The 18866-nt window shown below is 38.6% G+C and overlaps 1 protein-coding gene and 1 long non-coding RNA gene across 3 annotated transcripts in view; one reads left to right on the forward strand and one right to left on the reverse strand.

The window, feature by feature from the left end:
* The window catches only part of DNAH14 (dynein axonemal heavy chain 14), a 390346-nt gene that overhangs the window by 205185 nt on the left and 166295 nt on the right, over nucleotides 1-18866 (reverse strand). Inside the window, exons 28-33 of the mRNA XM_046678097.1 lie at nucleotides 8026-8257; nucleotides 7034-7087; nucleotides 5099-5244; nucleotides 3699-3767; nucleotides 2889-3075; nucleotides 1793-1869 (exon numbers count right to left, since the gene is read on the reverse strand). Of these exons, the coding sequence (XP_046534053.1) occupies nucleotides 1793-1869; nucleotides 2889-3075; nucleotides 3699-3767; nucleotides 5099-5244; nucleotides 7034-7087; nucleotides 8026-8257 (765 nt within the window). The remainder of the gene's footprint in view (nucleotides 1-1792; nucleotides 1870-2888; nucleotides 3076-3698; nucleotides 3768-5098; nucleotides 5245-7033; nucleotides 7088-8025; nucleotides 8258-18866) is intronic.
* The window catches only part of LOC124248243 (uncharacterized), a 120705-nt gene continuing 107433 nt past the window's right edge, over nucleotides 5595-18866 (forward strand). Inside the window, exons 1-2 of one of the 2 annotated variants that reach the window (XR_006890956.1) lie at nucleotides 5595-5630; nucleotides 6110-6233. This is a non-coding gene — a long non-coding RNA (uncharacterized LOC124248243). Of the gene's footprint in view, nucleotides 6234-18866 lie in introns of both variants that reach the window. The other variant, XR_006890955.1, reaches the window with a different exon arrangement.

The following is an 18866-nucleotide window of genomic DNA, read 5'->3' on the forward strand; positions in this document are numbered from 1 at the left end:
AGGACATCAGGGAGCTGATGCTTGGTACTATTTATTTTTAATTTCTTAAAATTATAAAACTGAAAAAAAGACACCTATTTACATGGTATCAATATTAGGTCATTTTGCAATATATGCCTCACTTCTTTTATTTTTATTTTTGGGAAATAAAATACTAATTACACTAGAGCTAAAGCCCTTTCTCTTACTCTTTTCCCCTCTTATGCAACATTTTGTACTTTTTACAACATATAGATATAATATTTACTGTTTAAAAAATTCACATAAATGGCATATTGACATACCCTTTTGCAACATATCCACCATGTTTCCTCATTTAAATTTTAACAGGTAATACATGAATACAGCCCAAATCAAACCAATAGAAATAGGCATACCCCTTACCAATAACGAAAAAGAATGCCTGCTTCTCTATAGCCTCACCAACAAAGCTGCACCCAACTTTGATATTTTTGCCCACAAAGTAAGTGAAAAACAGTATTTCAGTTTAATTTTAAGGTGTATTTCTCTCATTTTTGAGGAGGGTTGAGTGTATTTTCATAACCTTAAAGGACTTTTATGTTTCTTCTTTTTTTTTTTAAGATTTTTTTTCCTATGTTTCTTTTTCTGAGAACCATCTGTTGATGTCCTTTGCCCATTTTCTATATGATATTTTTTCCCCCCAATTTTCTAGGAAATCTTTATATATCATGAGGGTGAGCTATTCACATGAGTCACAACTATCTTTTTTCCTAGTTTGTCATTTGTCTTTTGGCTTCGTGATAAGTATTTTTCGACCATTATATATCTTTCTTTTATGGCTTCTGGATTTTGAGCCTTCGTTTTAAATGTGTTCTGTAGTCCAAGGATATAAAGGGCATTTTGTTTCTTCAAATACTTTCATGTTTTAAATTTCTTATATTTAAAATCTTTGATACTTTTTGATCCTTTCAGGGTTTATCCCAGCAAATAATGTTGAATCCAGATGGCTGTTTAGTTTTCCCAACACCATTCATTAAAAAGTCTGTTCTTGCCTCCTGATTTATGATATACTAAATGCCCAATGCATATAGTCTTATTTCTGGACTTTCTATTCTGTTCCAACTGCTCATCTTTCTATGCATGAGCCAGTACCACAATGTTTTAATTATTGAAACTTTATAATATGTCTTAATACCTAAAGGGATATTTCTCCTTAATTGTTCTTGTTTTCAATATCCTTCTAGCTAGTCTTAATCATTAGGTAGTCTTAAATGTGAACTTTAGGATCAGCTTGCCTGAAAAACAAACAATATCTTTTGGTATTTTTACTGGGATGCATTTCCATTCATAGATTAACATTTAGAGTATTTAAATATTCATGGTGTTAAGTCCCTTAAGATGTTATGAAACTAAGTATGTGGTGTATTATCTCATTTACTCATGTTTTCACTTGTCTTCCAGTTGTGTGTTAATGTTTTCTTCACATGGGTTTTACACATTTCTCATATAGGCATATTCATATGGGTTTCATATTTCTCATTAAGTTACTGCTCTTCTACATGGAGTCTTTTATTCCAGTATATCTTTTATTATGTAAAGGTAAGGCACATTTTTTTAAAGACTAGGCCATTTTGGGGAAAGGTATCCAGAGATTTTGTGCATTTTTTTCTTTGTCTTCTTTCATATTTGTAATAACCTCTACCATATTACACTGCACCACTCTGGGAGCTTCCTATTTTATCTCGTCATGATTACTTAAAATTTTACAAATTATTTTCCCGGTGTTGTATAACTCCCTTTGACCTAACATTCAATTCAAAATTCAACTGACCATTTAAACTCCAGTCTCTTCTTTCCAGCCATTATTAAAATTGTCTTCATAGACCTCAGGCCAAAATCATAATGATCCTATCAAACATTAAAATATTTGAGTTATTGTTTCTGAGTAAAACAATGGAAAAATTTGCAGATAAGTGCATATAGTTAAATCACTAATCATCTATGCTACAAAGAGAAACAGTGATACGAATTCAAGAAACCCTCAACTCTGTTTCTAATGCTCTCCCTTCTCTGCCAAACTAGTTCTCCTAACAGTCTCCTTCTTAAAAGGAAGATTAACAAGTACAGTCACAGGTTACTTAACGAGAGGGATGCATTCTGAGTAATGTGTCATTGGGTGATTTCATCATTTTGCAAACATGACAGAATGAGTGCACTTTTACAAACCCAGATGGTACAGCCTACTACACACCTAGGCTATATGGTACTAACCTTATGGGACTACCGTCATATATGTGGTCCGTCATTGACTGAACGTTATGGGGCGCATGACTGTATTAAAGGTGTTAAAAACTATCAGTATCTGAATTAAATTTTCACTGAGGAGAGATTGAAAAATATTGTTAAGAGGAATACTTTGGAGATAATGCAGTTAGCTATCCAAACCATTTTGGGTTATAAACAAATACTCATTAAGCTGGCATATCCTTGAACAATAATTTTCAAAGTGTGGTACTCAGATCAGCAACATTAGGAAAACTTCAGAACTTATTAAAAATGAAAATTCTTGAGCACCACCCCAGATAATTAGAAAGTTGGCATAAGGTCGAGCAATCTGTGTTTTAACAAGTCCTCCAAATTATTTTGATGCACAATAAAGTTTGAGAACCACTGCTCTAGATGTTAACTTCCTTGTATGGAGAAAGTAGCCTGCAATTAAAATAAAAGACACTTGACTACTCTCTCCAGATCTCAGAGAAAAGGCATGGAACCTTGACTGACTTTACACAGGGCCTTACACCCAAATCGGTGCATGGACTTGATGTGCTGATAGGAATTCTAACTTCATTATTTTCCTAGTCATTCCTGGAACAATACCAGAAAAGTTTTATATAATCACGTTTATTTTGAGAAAAACAGTTCATTACCTGTTGTGAGAGCTGTTTGCTAGCTAATTCTAAAAGGCTAACTAGCTTTCCAGAGAGTGCTTTTGCAGATTTGAAACCAACCGAAAACAGCATTATTTCAGCAATCATCTGATAATGGGGAGCCATCATTGCCACTGGTCGAAATAGAGATTTTAAGTTATCTGGGAGTTCTACTCGATCCTTGTATCTTAAGAAGACAAGAAAAACAAAAACAAAAAAAACCACTTTTCAGTTTTTCAAATGAGGAAGCACATAGTATAACTTTCTCCCAAATAATTCTATTGGCTTTCCATGTGACCCTTATCTGAAAATGAGTTTACAAAACGGTTTCTGTTGTACTTTTCATCTCACAGTGCTTCCTAGTTTATGATCTTTTCTTCCTGTGCCTCCTCCCACAATTCACCTCACATCAGTTCCCTCCAATTCCCTGGACCATCACAACATTCCATCACGAGATATTTATTGAGCTGCCCAGCCTCCACTCCCTGTAACCACCATTCTTATTATTTCTGCTATTCTCATCAGCTTTTCTGTCTGTATCTGATTTGTGACAATCTGTCGACCTTTGCTTTTCTCTCTGGCTATTTATGAAGTGAAAATGTCCCTTGGTCAGAGCTTAATGTGAGATCATCCATATGGATAAGTGCAGAGTTGTAGCTGTTGAGAGATGGTGTGGGTAGTTAAGGAGTTAGGAGCGGGTGGTGGAGGGTGAATGATAGAGATACACGTCAGACAACTCCGTCTATGGATACAATTTAAGAAAAAGATTTTGGCCTGTCTCTACTTCTACCCAGATTAACTGATACTTACCCAGGATTCATGGTGGCAAATATTGCACAGGACATATTAATACGAACTTCTTTTCCTTCCAGTACAAACCTACAAGACATTACAGTATTCATCATTAAGAGAACTATTTTCTCTAGGGCCACAGTGTGTTAAAACTACAAATGAGTTTGGAAATTTTCCTAATGTTGTGTTACATTTCAATCCAAACAGAGCATGCTGGAAAAAAGACAACGGTAACAGGGGAAAAAGAGGCTCATCTTGAGCCAAAGTTGTGCGCCCTGCTGGGATCCATATTTATTTGATCACGTCTGAAGGCGTCTGGAAAGTTTTGTGGGGCCTGAGGGTGGAAGGTACCCTCTGAATGAACTGACTCACACGGGGAGAACGTCCTGAGGGGACCTGGGGGCTTGGAGCTCCACCTGGACGACACGGTGGCGTGCAGGACAGCCACAGCACAGAGTTCCTGCTTTAGCATGGAAACAGCCTGCCCTTCACCCCCAATTAAATAATCTGGGCAACACTGTGAAATGGACCCCTTGGCAGGACATCAGCATCCTGTCGTCAGCACCGGTGGTAGACAATGCAGGGAAATCCTCCAGTGACTTCATGACGACTGAGACCAAGAGGCTGGTCAAACAGGAAAGGAAGAACAACTGGGACACGACTGAGGAAAACTGAGACCCGGTGAACAACTGGTGAAATGGGGCTTATGTGACCCCCACTTACATCCACAAACTTGTGGGGCCTCAAAACAGTGGCTCGAGCAGTTTGAACAAAACCCTGAGAGGAAGGCCAGGAGTGAGCGTCCATTAGCTTGAGTTAGAAATAGTAGATTGCAATAGGAATTTTAAATCCACAAATCCAATTATGCTCATAAAGTAAATCATGTAAGTACCTGACTTTATCTGAGGAGAAAAAATTTTTGCTTGAATTAGTAAATATTAGTAATCCTAACATACAAATACTGTTATTACAGGACTTTTCAGCAAAAGTATATCAATTCAGAGAAACGGAAGAAGAGCGGGCTTCAGGTGTGTAGCCGGTATAATTTTGCTTTTTTCAAGATGTAGAATTACAGAAAGAAACTTGGTTTCTTCAAATATCATAAGATGAAAAGGGACTAAGGGAATTTAAACTCAAAAGGAAAAGTCATTAGGACAGAGGTGCATTATTGTCGTGGGAGCTCAGCAGCGCGTCCCAAGTCCCAAGCTGGGGCGGGTTTGGAGGCCGCCAGGGTGGCATCAAAGGTCGTTATATATTTTCTCCTTATTCGCCAAGCAAAGGAAACATTCAAGACAAGTGCCATTCCTTTCGGTTTCTGCTTAAAAACTAAACCCCAAACCCAAACACCTACTGTAGGGAAAACCCGTAACAATACAGCAACAAACGCAAGCGCCGACGGGCTCCGCGGCCGCAGCTACCTGACGGAATAGCTGTCCTTCGCGGCCTTAATCGCCAGGATCTGCGAGGCCACCACGGAGAGAACTCCCGCCTCAGGCCGACTGAAGTCTGCGAAACAACACCACGCTCCCGACTGAACTATTCCAAAGAAGAATTTTCCCATTATCTTAAAAAAAAGAAAAGTGATTACTGAAGTTATTACATAGGTGAAAAATTTTACTGGGAGATTAATGTCTGCACGTTCTTCCCATTTTACCCAAACCAAGCCACACAGTTCGCACGGGCCGCCCCCACGCAGCTCGTGGAGCCCAAGCCAGCTGCCGCCCAGCCTCCCAGAGTCGCCGCCTACGCTGCACGCGCCCTGTAAAAACCCTGACACGCAGCCGCGAACTCGGAGCTGCCCAGCGGCCTCTGCGTCCGCACGGCCAGCACGCCCCGGCCTCGTCCCTCAGAGCCGCGGGGGCCTGGACTCTTCACGACAGTTTTCCGGCACATGGTCGTAAAGTGTCTGAGGGCAGGGCTCCTTGGCGTGGGTCAGGCGCAGACTTGCGGGTGTGTGGGGGGCTGGGAGTAAGAGCCCAGTTTCATCGGAGAGGGGCGTTCGGGCCCGGAGTGGAGCGGGCCTGCTAGAGTACGCGGCTGCTGCCCAGCTCCTGCTGTTTGCGATGGTGCAGGCCCAGCATGGCCTGTCGTGTGAGGCTGAAAGTCTGGGTTGAAATCTGTTGATTTGTAAATGTTAGCAGCTAAAACAGAACAAAACAGACGCACTGTCCGATCAAACAGCGCCGTGCACTGAGCACGGGTGGAGGCTGCCTGAGCTCCTGAGGCCTCCGCTCGGCGTGGCCGCGGACCCGGAGGGGATGAGAGGCCCTCAGGCCCGGGAGGATTCGGGAGGTGGTTCCTCCCACTGGCTGCAGGAACCCGATCTTGTCTTTATTTAAAAGTTTGATATTTTGTTTATCATGGGTTTCTTGGCATTAATTTTGATTCAAAAAGATGTTGCATTAAAGTATTATTTATCTGATTACTAGGTTTTTTGGCCCCTCCTTTAAGTTTTGCTCAGCAGGCAAGGGTCTCACTCAGCTCAGCCTCGTCCCGGCCCCGCTGCCCCCACTGGGAGGTAGTTTCCAGGGAGGGGACAAGAGACTCGGTTCGGTAAGTGTGGTGAGAACTATAATTCACTCAGCTTATTTATGTTTATTGATATTTTTAATGTGTTACGTGAGCACAGATTGGAAATGCAGGAAGTCAGAGGTAATGTGCTTTGAACTGCAAGTAAAGTGATGCCAATAAAATGTAAAAGACTCGGACTCAATGTGCAAAACCTTATCAATTGAAATGTTCTGAAACTTCAAGTAAATTTGTGACGGGCACAGAGGTACATGAAGTTTTCATAAATATATTTCAAAATGTTATGACATATGTTTTAGTGTGTCAGCAAGACAAAATAAGGCTAACACAAATTATAATCATCTACATAAACTGACTCAAATTTTTGTGTTCATTCTAATAGCCTCATTATTCTTAATGATTACCTTTTCAGTAAATAAAAGTATAGAGTTAGAACTTATGAAATAAATGTATATTAATAATGCAGTACTCTTATTTTTTTTAATATATTCATACTGCGCATCAGATTTTGTGCAGAAAGAGCCCTTTGTCAAAAAGTTTGAAAACCACTGTCTTAAGAAATAGATTAGTAATAAAAGCAAACTGTATGATGTCTTAAGTTTCTATTACATTCTAAGTTTCTATTCAATTAGTTTAAAAGAATTAATAGCATTTATAATTCTATTAATATCTTATATAGTTATATAACTATATTTAATACAGATCTTATAGTTCTATTAATGCTTAATATCTAAGATAAATTTTTTCTAGTTCTTTCAATCTTCAATGAATTATTTCTTTTATGTGTATAGTATTTTTCCTGGGTATATATGAATAAGCTTTACCTTACAATCCAAGTCGTGAAAACATTTGAAGACCACACAATGTTTGCCTAAGGACTGGAAAAAAATATTATTTTAATATATATCTTGAAATATGACACAAAATACTAATGTTAAATCTTCCAGAGTAATAGAAAAAAAGTCTTTATTTTATGTTTTGAAGATTAGCCCTGAGCTAAACTTCTGCTGCCAATCATCCTCTTTTTGCTGAGGAAGACTGGCACTGAGCTAACATCCGTACCCATCTTCCTCTGCTTTATATGTGGGATGCCTACCACAGCATGGCTTAGCAAGTAGTGCCACGTCTGCACCCAAATCCAAACCAGCGAACCCAGGCCGCCGAAGTGGAACATGTGAACTTAACCACTGCACCACCAGGCCGGCTTCAAATGTCTTTATTCTTTTGAGAAAACTTATGCAATATAAAGATGAATTACATACCAAGTTTAGAAATTCAGGAAACTCTATGTAGTATAAAGGCACATATATTGTTATAGTTTAGATGGGGGTATGTAGCGCATTAAGGTCATGTTTTTAAACACATCAGCAAATAAAAAACTAAGAAAAAAGCATTCCAGTGATGTTTTCATCAGTTACTTCTCTCTCTGTGTGTGTCTCTCTCTTACACACACACACTGCTGTTAATCACAAAGACTAGGCAAAAGTCTGTGTATGGCACTCAAAATAAATGAATCACCCCTACAAGAAGGGGACGAGGGACAGAACTATCATTCACATGTCAGCCAGCTATTACAGTGGTACTCCAAATAAATGGAAAGCATATGTTGGCTTATGTTGTGTGCTGAGATCCCAAGTCCCAGCACACAATCGACATTCAAAACTTAGTTGATGAATTGTATGAATTAATGAATGTGCTAATATGTTTATTAAATGTTATGAACATCTTAACAGCAAGAATGATGTAAATTTAAGGTACTGTTAAAGTTTGTGTGACTAAAAAAAACGTTTTTATTCTGGATATAGAAACCACTTACTTTTGCTAGGTCTTTGACACTCTCCGTTTTTCCCGTACCAGTTGGACCAGTAGGGCAGCCTCCTAGATTCAGCTTCAGTGCTCCAGTGAGAGTCAGCCAGCATCTGTCAGTGAGAGGTGTAACAGCCAATCTTGGAGTACAGCCCAAGTACTCGTAGCCATAGGTAAAGCTGGCATCTCCTTGAGATACATAGCACAACTTTTGTTTTTCATCCCATTTATATTGCAAATGCCTGAAAACAATGATTTAAAGTTCATATTATTTGGGAAAAATTAGTTTTAGTTTTTTTTCACATGGAGAAACATAAACATTAAAAAGGGAATGTTGATTTAAAAATATAGAAATAAAAAACGAAAATCAAATGAAAAGAGTGATGGATAATTCATCAATGACTATATTAGACATGAAATACTAGAACTCAGAAGACTACAAACATGAGCATTCTTCCTTCTGAGGAAAATGGCCCTGCTGAATCTTGCTGCTTTTGTGAGATGTTAGCATAAATGGAGGATTTATATAAGAATCATCCTTATGAAGTTTATTATGGTTTCCAATAAAAATGTGGTTTAAGACATTGCTTATTATAACCAGGATCCTTACTATGTGGGTAGTTGAGAGAAATGCTATTTGTTCTAAGTATCAAAAAAAATTGTACTTTGGGGGAATAGATTGCATTTATCTTATGAACACTGTGAGTTGTGTAGCTAAGCATAAATTTTCTCCTCTGTAAGGCTGTGAGTTAAATTTCTGATCTGTTTATAACCTTTACAGGATGCAGTCTCTTTTCCCCCAGTTGTATTGAGATATTGACATAGCATTGTATTAGTTTGAGGTGCACAACATAATAATTTGATATGTGTATGTTTTGCAAAATGATCACCACAGTAAGTTAACATCCATGATCTTACATAGTAACAAATTTTTTTCTTTAGATGAGATCTTTTAACATCTACTCTCTTAGCGGCGTTCAAATATACAATAGAGTATTGTTAACTGTAGTCACCATGCTGTAAATTATATCCCCAGAACTTATTTTTCTTGTAACTGGAAATTTGTACCTTTGACCACCTTCACTCATTACCTGCACCCTCCACCCCCCACCTCTGGCAACCCCCAATCTGTTCTCTGTTTCTATGAGTTTGTTTTTTTAGATTTCACATATAAGTGAGATTATACAGTATTTGCCTTTCTTTGTCTGACTTATTTCACTTAGCATAATTCCATCAAGGTCCATCCATGTAACAAATGGCAGGATTTCTTTCTTTTTTAATGGCTGAATGATATTCCATTCTACACATGTACTACATTTTCTTTATCCATTCATCAGTTGATGGATGTCTTGGCTATTATAGATAATGCTGCGATGAACGTGGGGGTACAAATATCTTTTTGAGATAGTGATTTCGTTTCTTTAGGATACATACCCAGAAGTGGAATTGCTGCATCATATGGTAGTTCTGTTTTTAATTTTATGAGAAACTGCCATACATTTTCCACAGTGGCTGCACCAAATTATATTTCCACTAAAAGTGCACCAGGGTTCCCTTTTCTCCATATCCTTGCCAGAACTTACCTCTTGTCTTTTTGATGACGACCATTCTAACAGTGTGAAGTGACACCTCATTGTGCTTTTGGTTTGCATTTCCCTGATGATTAGTGATGTTAAACACCTTTTCATGTACCTAGTGGCCATTTGTATGTCTTTTTGGAAAAATGTCTATTCAATTCCTTTGCCCATCTTTTAATCAGATTGTTTGTATTTTGCTATTGAGTTGTATGAGTTCTTTATATATTTTGGATATTAACCCCTTATTAGATATATGATTTGCAAATATTTTCACCCATTCAGTAGATTGCCTTTTCATTTTGTTGATGGTTTTCTTTTCTGTGCAGCAGCTTTTTAGTTTGATGTAGTCCCTCTTTTTTTTTTTTTTGTTCCCTTTACTTTTGGTTCAAATCCAAAAGATCATTGCCAAGACTGATGTCAAAGAGTTTACTGCCTATGTTTTCCTCTATGAGTTTTATGATTTTAAGTCTTATGTTCACATCTTTAATCCATTTTGAGTTAATTTTTGTGGTTATTTTTTATTTTTTTGCTGAGGAAGATTTGCCCTGAGCTAACATCTGTGCCAGTCTTCCTCTATTTTTTATGTGGGTCACCACCAAAGCATGGCTGCCGACAGGTGGTGTAGGTCTGGGCCCAGGAACTGAACCTGGGCTGCTTAAGTGGGGCATGCTGAACTTAACCACTAGGCCATAGGGCCAGCCCTAATCCATTTTGATTTAATTTTTGCATATGGTGTAAGATAGTGGTACAGTTTCATTCTTTACATATTGCTGCCTAGTTTTCCCAGCACCATTTATTGAAGAGACTATCCTTTCCCCATTGCATATTCTTGGCTGTTTTTTTTATACATTGATTAACCATATATGTATGGCTTTATTTCTGGGCTGTCTGTTCTGTTACGTTGATTTATGTGTCTGTTTTTATCATACCGTTTTGATTACTATAACTTTGTAATATAGTTTGAAAGCAGGAAGTGTGATGCCTCCAGCTTTTTTCTTCTCTCTCAAGACTTTTTTGGTTATTCAAGGTCTTTTGTGGTTCCATACAAATTTTAGGATTTTTTTTCTATTTCTGTGAAAAATGTCATTGGAATTTTGATAGAGATTGCATTGAATCTATAGATTGCTTTGGGTAGTATGGACATTTTAACAATAGAAATTCTTCTAATCCTTGAGCATGGAATATCTTTCCATTTATTTGTCTTCTTCAATTTCTTTAATCAGTGTGTCATAGTTTTCATTGTACAGATCTTTCACTGTCTTGGTTAAATTTATTCCTATGAATTGTATTCTTTTTGATGCAATTGTAAATGGGATTGTTTTCTTAATTTCTCTTTCTGATACTTTGTTGTAAGTGTACAGAAATGCAACTGATTTTTGTATATTGTTTTGGATTCTACAACTTTACTGAATTCCTTTATTAGTACTAAGAGTTTTTTGGTGGAGTTTTTATGGTTTTCTATATATAGTAGCATGTTATCTGCAAATAGGGACAGTTTTACTTCTTCCTTTCCGATTTGGATGCCTTTTATTTCTTTTCCTTACTTAACTGCAGTAACTAGGATTTTATGTTGAGTAAAAGTGGTGAGAGTGGGAATCCTTGTCTTGTTCCTGATTTTAGAGAAAAAGCTTCTGCTTTTCACCATTGAGTAGGATGTTAGCTGTGGGCTTGTCATATATCACCTTTTTTATGTTGCGGTACCTTCCCTCTCTACCCAGTTTGTTGAGCATTTTTATCATGGATGGATGTTGAGTTCTGTCAAATTTGTTTCTGTATCTATTGAGATGATCACATGGTTTTTATACTTCATTTTGTTAATGTGGTCTATCACATTGATTTATTTGTGAATGTTCCTCCATCCTTGCATTCCTGGCATAAAGTCCACTTGATCACGGTGTATGATCCTTTTAATGTACTGTTGAATTTGGTTCACTAATATTTTGTTGAAGATTTTTGCATTTATATTCATTAGGGATGTTGGCCTGTAATTTTTTTTCTTGTAGTCTCCTTGTCTAGTTTTGCTATCAGGGTAATGCTGGCCTCATAATTTAAGTTTGGCAGTGTTCCCTACTCTTCTATTTTTTGGAAGAGTTTGAGGAGGATTTGTATTAATTCTTTAAATGTTTGGTAGAATTCACCAGTTAAGCCATGTGGTCCTGGACTTTTATTTGTTGGGAGGTTTTGATTATAGATTCACTCTCCTTACTAATAATTGGTCTGTTCAGATTTTCTCTCTCTTTATGGTTCAGTTGTGGTAGGTTATATGTTTCTAGGAATTTATTTCTTTTAGGTTGTCCAATTAGTTGGCATATAATTGTTCATAGTCTCTTGTGATTCTTTGTATTTCTGTGATAACAGTTGTTATGTCTCCTCTTTTTTTGTCTGATTTTATCTGAGTTCTCTCTTCTTTTCTTTGTAAGTCTAGTTAAAGGTTTATTTTATTTTTTCAAAATATCTGTTCTTAGTTTCCTTGATCTTTCCTATCATCTTTTTAGTCTTTATTTCATTGATTTCTGCACTGATCATCATTTTCTTCCTTCTACTAACTTTTGGCTTTTTTCTTTTTAGCTTTAAGTTTATTCTTCATTTAACTTTTAAAATACAACTATAGTTGAGTATTCTTCTTGTTTTAGTTCCTCGAGGTGTAAACTTTGGTTGTTTATTTCAGCTTTCCTTTTTTTTTTTTTTTTGAGCCTATCATTTCCTTGCTATTTTTCTTTTTTAAAGATTGGCACCTGAGCTAACAACTGTTGCCAATCTTTTTTTTTTTTTTTCTGCTTTATCTCCCCAAATACCCCCGGTACATAGTTGTATATCTTAGTTGCAGGTCCTTCTACTTGTGGCATGTGGGATGCCGTCTCAGTGTGGCCTGACGAGCGGTGCCATGTCCATGCCCAGGATCCAAACTGGTGAAACCCTGGGCTGCTGCAGCGGAGTGCATGAACTTAACTAGTCAGCCACGGGGCTGACCCCCTCTTTTTTCTTAAGATTGGTGTTTATTGCTACGAACTTCCCTCTTAGAACTGCTTTTGCTGCATCCCATAGGTTTTATTTCCATTTTCCTCTGTCTCAAGATATTTTTTGATTTCTCTTTTGATTTCTTCTTTCACCCTTTGGTTGTTCAGTAGGCATGTTGTTTGATCTCTGCATATTTGTGAATTTATTAGTTTTTTTTCTTGTAATTGATTTCTAGTTTCATACCATTGTGGTCATAAAAGATGCTTGATATGATTTCAGTCATCTTAAATTAACATTTGTTTTGTGATTTAACATAAGATCGATTCTAGAGGATGTTCCATTTGTGCTTGAGAAGAATGTTGGATAGAATATTATTTAATGTCTAAGTCCACCTTGTCTAACATGTAGTTTAAGTCTACTGTTTCCTTATTGATATTCTGTCTGGACAGTCTATTCGTTGTTGAATATGGGGTATTATTGTATTGATATCTATTTCTTCCTGCAGGTTTGTTAATATTTACTTTATAGATTTAGTTGCTCCTTTGTTGGGTGCATAAATATTTATAAGTATTATATCCTCTTGTTGGAATGACTCCTTTATCATTATATAATGACCTTCTTTGTCTCTTGTTAGAGTCTTTTTCTTAAAGTCTTGTTTTGTCTGATATAAATATAGCTAGCCTGGCTTTCTTTTGGTTTCCATTTGTATGGAATATCTTTTTTCTATTCTTTTACTTTTAGTCTGTATTTGTCCTTAAAGCTGAACTGAGTCTCTGGTAGGCAGCATATAGTTAGGTCTCATTTTTTTATTCATTCAGCTACTCTATATCTTTAGATTGGAGAATTTAGTCCATTTACATTTAAAGTAATTCTTGATAGGTATAGACTTATTATTGAATTTTGTTAAATTTTTTTTTTTTTTGTCTGTTTTGTAATTCTTTGCTCCTTTCTTCTTCTTGCTCTCTCTTCCTTTGTGGTTTGATGAATGTCTGTTGCTTTTTACAGGTTAGGTAAGTTTTCAGCTATTATTTCTTTGAATAAGCTTTCTGCCCCTCTCTCCCTCTCTTCATCTTCTCAGACTCCTATAGTGTGACTGTTTGTCCACATGATGGTGTCCCATAAGTCCCTTATGCTGTCTTCACTCTTTTTCATTCTTTTTTATCTTTGCTTCTCTAATTGAATTCACTGTCCTGTCTTCAAGTTTGCTGCTTGTTTATTCTACTTTATATAGTCTGCTGTTGAACCCCTCTATTGAGTTTTTCAGTTCAGTCATTGTATTTTTCAGCTCTGTGATTCCTGTTTGGTACTTTCTTATAGTTTCTGTCTCTTTGTTGAAATTCTCACTTTGTTCATCCATTGTTCTCCTGACATCAGTGAGCATCTTTATGACCATTATTTTGAACTCTTTATCAGGTAACTCACTTATTTCATTAAGGTCTGTTTCTTGAGTTTTACCTTCTTCTTTCATTTGCAACATATTCCTCTGTTTCTTCATTTTCCTTGACTCTATCTGTGGATTCTGCACATTATGTAAAGTAGCCACCTCTCCCAGGCTTGACAGAATGATCTAGTGTAGGAGATGAAACTTATCATTCAGCCAGGCTTAGCTCTTGGTTGTCTCTCAAACCTTTGTAATTATCTAAACTACTTTCTTTGTTTTTAGTGGCTCCAAGTAGTTGAGAGTGTGCCAAGATATGTCACTGTCCCAAAGGGGAGCAGGCTGATTGGAAGCTGGACCCTCAGGCAGCAGCTATTAAAGTATGCAAGTAAACCTCTTTCAGGGAAAGACTGGGAGATGGGCATTTCTGTCTGCTGCCTCTGCACTGAGCCCTGTGGGGGCGATAGCCAGTCAAGAACTGTTTCATTTCTGCTATAGTCTGTTGAACCCATGAAGCCAGGCTCTGCTGGCTACTAGAGCCAGGCTGTCAAGGGGTGAGTCCTCTGGGTAGCAGCTGAAATATTGAGGCACCAGATATGTGTGCATAGTCTTTTCAGGGAGACACTGGCAACCTAGAACGGGGTAAAGGAAGAGTGCAGAGATGATGCCTGCTGGAAAAGACTGCAGTCGGACCCTATATGTGTGTTAAATTAGAAACCTAACCCTCAGGGTGCAGCTTTTAAGGTATGCAGATAGGCTTCTTTCAGGGAAAGACTGGGAGATGAGCTAATTTCTGACTGCTGCCTGTGTATTCAACCATGGAGAGAGAGCCATTTAAGAACTGTTTCTTTGCTATACTTCTATGGGACCCATGAAGGCAAGCCCTGCTGGCCATCAGATCCAGGTAATCAAGAAGTGCATCCCCTGGATGGCAGCTACAAAAGCCGGGGCTCAAAATGTGTACAAACTCCTTTTGATGAGAGATTGGTGACCTGGAGCAGGCCAGAGGGAGAACATACAGATGGCTCCCACCTACCTCCCTGATATCCCAGAGGATCACATTCAGCTCTTAGATGTGTGTTAAATTAGAAGCCTGACGCTCAGGCTGCATCTTTTAAGATAGGCAAATAGGCCTCTTTCAGAGAAAGACTGGGAGATGGGCATTTCTTTCCATTCCCTCAGCACTGAGCCCTGGGAGAAGAGCCACTGCTAGTCCTTTTAGCGTGTTAAGAACTGTTTCATTTGCTTTAGTCTGATGGGTCTCATTGATGCATGCCCAGTTGGCTTTCAGAGCTGGGTGTTTTGGAGGCCCATCCCTTAGGTATAAGTTTTAAAAGTTGGGGCATTAGATGTTGGGTCCAAACTCTTCACTCCTTAGGGAGAAGCTGGGAGTTGTGAGTTTCCTCCTGACCGTATGTTGCTGCACTGGGGGTCGGGTTTGTGGCAAGAGTGTGTCTCAGTCTCTCCTACCCATTTTGATGTGGGTTTTATCCATTCTCCCAATGTGTATAAGTCACCCAACTGGTTTTTGGATTTCTTTCAGAGGGAATTGTTCAGTGTGTAGCTGTAGATTTGGTGTGTCTGTGGGAATAGGTAAGTTCAGGAGCCTTTTATATCGCAATCATAGACCAGAACCATGGTATGCATTCTTGACTCTATTTGATGTCCCTACTAGAGCTGACTTAATTCAAAGGTGAAATATCAAAGAACGTTTTTGGAAAGAATTTTACATTTGATATTTTAGTAAAGCATCAAAGCATTATCATGGGAAAAATCATCCCTATACCTGTTTAGTAGTTTAGTGCTGTTTTGATTTTGAATCACAAGTGGAGGCAGGCACAATATCATTCAAAATTTAGTTACCAAAGGTCTTTTTGTCTTTTTTTTAACACTCTTATAACAATCTTTATTATATGTGTTTTTATTTTAATTTAATATTTTAATTGAGATATAATTGACATATAATGTTGTGTAAGTTTGTGTGCAATGTGTCAACACGTTTATATATCGCGACTGACACCTTTATCATGGCACTCTTTTTCACCTTTGTTTGCCTTTCTTCTCTCATTCCATTTTCAATTTATGCTATCATGTAGTATTATATTCTTATAAACCCTATTAAATCCTTCCTAGAACAACAAGATACTTTATAAAGAAATCTAAAACGTTAGTAAACTTTTAAAATTTAGATTAAAAATTAAAAAAAAATTATAAACTGCCACCTTGTAAAGTCCCAGATGAGAGAGCATATAACCATGAGAGAGAGAGAAGTAACTGTTGAAGGAAATGAATTTTTTTTTAAAAAAAGGAATTTGCTATCCTAAGAGCCACCATTTGTTTTATGATTCAAGTTCTAAATCATTATTTAAGTGGAATATCAATATCCAAAGCTTTAGTCATTCTATTATTCTTCCCCTAGAACAGAAGTTCCCAAAGTTTCTTGGTTCACTGCACCTGTAGTGTATTAGTAATTTTTTCATGATCACCCTAGGCAAAAGGAAATATCTCATAGTTCCTTTAATTAATTTTTAGATACAAAGCAGCTTAATAATTTTATCTTTATGACTTAGTAGCTTTTAAAAAAATATACAAATACTTAAAATCATTTTTATTTCATTCTTAAATAACCATAGTTATTTAGTAATGGGATGTCTGTGCCTGGTGTGTACTGTACAGCTTCCCAGACATTGGACTCAGATTGGATATTGCCAATCTTGTTTCCTGTACCATGTCAGTTTTCATTTAACACTTGCTTTTTATCAGAGCGACTGCCAGAAACCTAGCTTTGCAAGTATAAGAAGTCACTTACAAGTTGTAGTATGATCTAATATTAAAATTGTCAGCTTCTTCTAGCTGCTAATTTACTTGGTGTCTGACAGATGCTGTGTATCCCTCTGAGTCCCTCAAAAGTTTAAAAATCATTGCAGCACCCTGTGAGCTCCCTATGGTGGCTTAGGGCACCTTGGTACATAGTTTGGGAACTGTAGCCCTAGAATCATAGACATACGGTCTTATTAAAATCTTCTCAATCCAGTGTCAAGATGGTGGCATAGGAAGACTGAACTCACCTCCTCCCATGGACACAACAAATTTACAACTACTCTTGAAATAATTACCCCTGAGAGAGAACTGAAAACTGGATAAAACGAATTCCCATAACAAGGGACACTGCTGAGGTAGAAGAGGCAGAAATTACTTTCTGGAGAGGAAAAAGCCACATTCTAGTCTTGGTGTTTCACAGCTGGCCAGAAGCAATCTTAAGTTTTGCAGCCTTCCCTGGAGGAGTAGGGGATCTGAACAGGAGAGCATTACCACAATAAGCAGCTTTTGGACCCAGCACAGCTGAGATGAGTGTCATAATATCTGGCTTTGCTGGTTATTAACAACAACAGGGAATACCCCCAGAAAAGCCGTCAGACATAAGGGGAAGAAAAGCCTGTTCTTAAAGGGCCCATGCACAAATTCACCCATTTTGGAAAGCAACCTAAAATCACCAGAAAGAAAGCTGCACCGTCCTTTGGTGAAAAGTGACTCACTTGATAGGCTCTGGGTGCATCTCAGTGAAAGGCAAGACCTGCCCAGGCTGGGACCACTTCCCCAGGGACTGAGAGATTGACAGCAGCCATTATTGTGACCTAGTACAGGCATGCTGAGACAGATGCTGGCAGACACCCCTGGCCAGTTAGTGCAGGGGTCTGCCCCACCCACTACAGCACTGATTTAGTCCAGCTCAGGTCAGGCAGCCCACCCTAGGGACTGCCCCACCCCACAGCAAGCGCTTGTGGGCCAGCATAGGTGGGGTGTGTGGAAGCTCTGCAGGGGTGGGGGTGAGTGAATCCTCCTCTGCAGGGCAGGGCATGAGGCAGAGTGTGTGGTGCCTCTGCAGTGGGGCAAGTGGGTCCACTTTAGTGGGTTGGGGCATGTGCACAGGGCAGGACTGTGTTGACAGGGTGTGTGGGTCTGAAGGCAGTGGGGCTTGTCAGATACAGGAGACTTACGCTTCTCAAACAGCCACATAGGGGATTGGCCCTGCCTTCCAACACCTGAAACAATTCGGTGCGCCCATGCTTGGGGCCAGCCCCACCCAGCTCCACTCCTGAGGGCTGACAACAGCCTTGCAGGTGTGAGGCCCACAGCAATTGTAAGCCTCTGAGCCTAGCAACCAGCCATGCTAAGAGTATACTCAACAGAAAACCTGCAACAGGAATGTGCTGTTAGACCTTGCAGCCAACTGTGCTGGAGCTCCCCATGCCCAATAAAGTGACTGAAGGGACCACATGCATAGCAGCCATATGCAGCTGAGCATTACAACCAGCTGGCCAGGGGGACAGCCTAGCCTCCCCATGCACCTGCAGCAAGAGCAGCCTTGCCGCAACAGAAGGACACATGAAGCCCACACAAGGAACACTCCTAGAACATTTAGAACTGGTGACAAGAGGGAGGCACACTGTAGGGTCTCGTAAGGCATCTCTTACATAAATCCACCTCTCCAAGATCAGCAGACATACCTGATCTACCTAACACATAGATATAAGCACAGAGATAGAGGCAAAATGAGGAGACAAAGGAATACATTCCAAATAAGCTAACAGAACTCCTCAGAAAAATAAGTAAACAAAACAGAGATAAACAGTCTACCTGATAAAGAATACAAACTAATAGTCATAAGGATGGTCACTGATATTGGGAGAAGAATGGATGAACTCAGTGAGAACGTCAACAAAGAATTGGAAAATAGAAAAAAAGAACCAATCAGGAGGCAGAGCAAAACGGCAGGGTGAGCTGACCTGGGACTCTCTCCCCTCCAAAGTACAACAAAGGACTGAAAAAAAAAAAACCCTGAATTTCAGCTAGTGAACCTAACACCAGGACTCAGAGACCTACAGAATCAAAAGACAGAAGACGGAGCCCCTACTGCCCGCCTCAGTGGAGCTGGAA

The sequence above is a fragment of the Equus quagga genome, chromosome 12 (genome assembly GCF_021613505.1).
Source record: "Equus quagga isolate Etosha38 chromosome 12, UCLA_HA_Equagga_1.0, whole genome shotgun sequence".
In the NCBI taxonomy this organism is placed as follows: domain Eukaryota; kingdom Metazoa; phylum Chordata; class Mammalia; order Perissodactyla; family Equidae; genus Equus; species Equus quagga.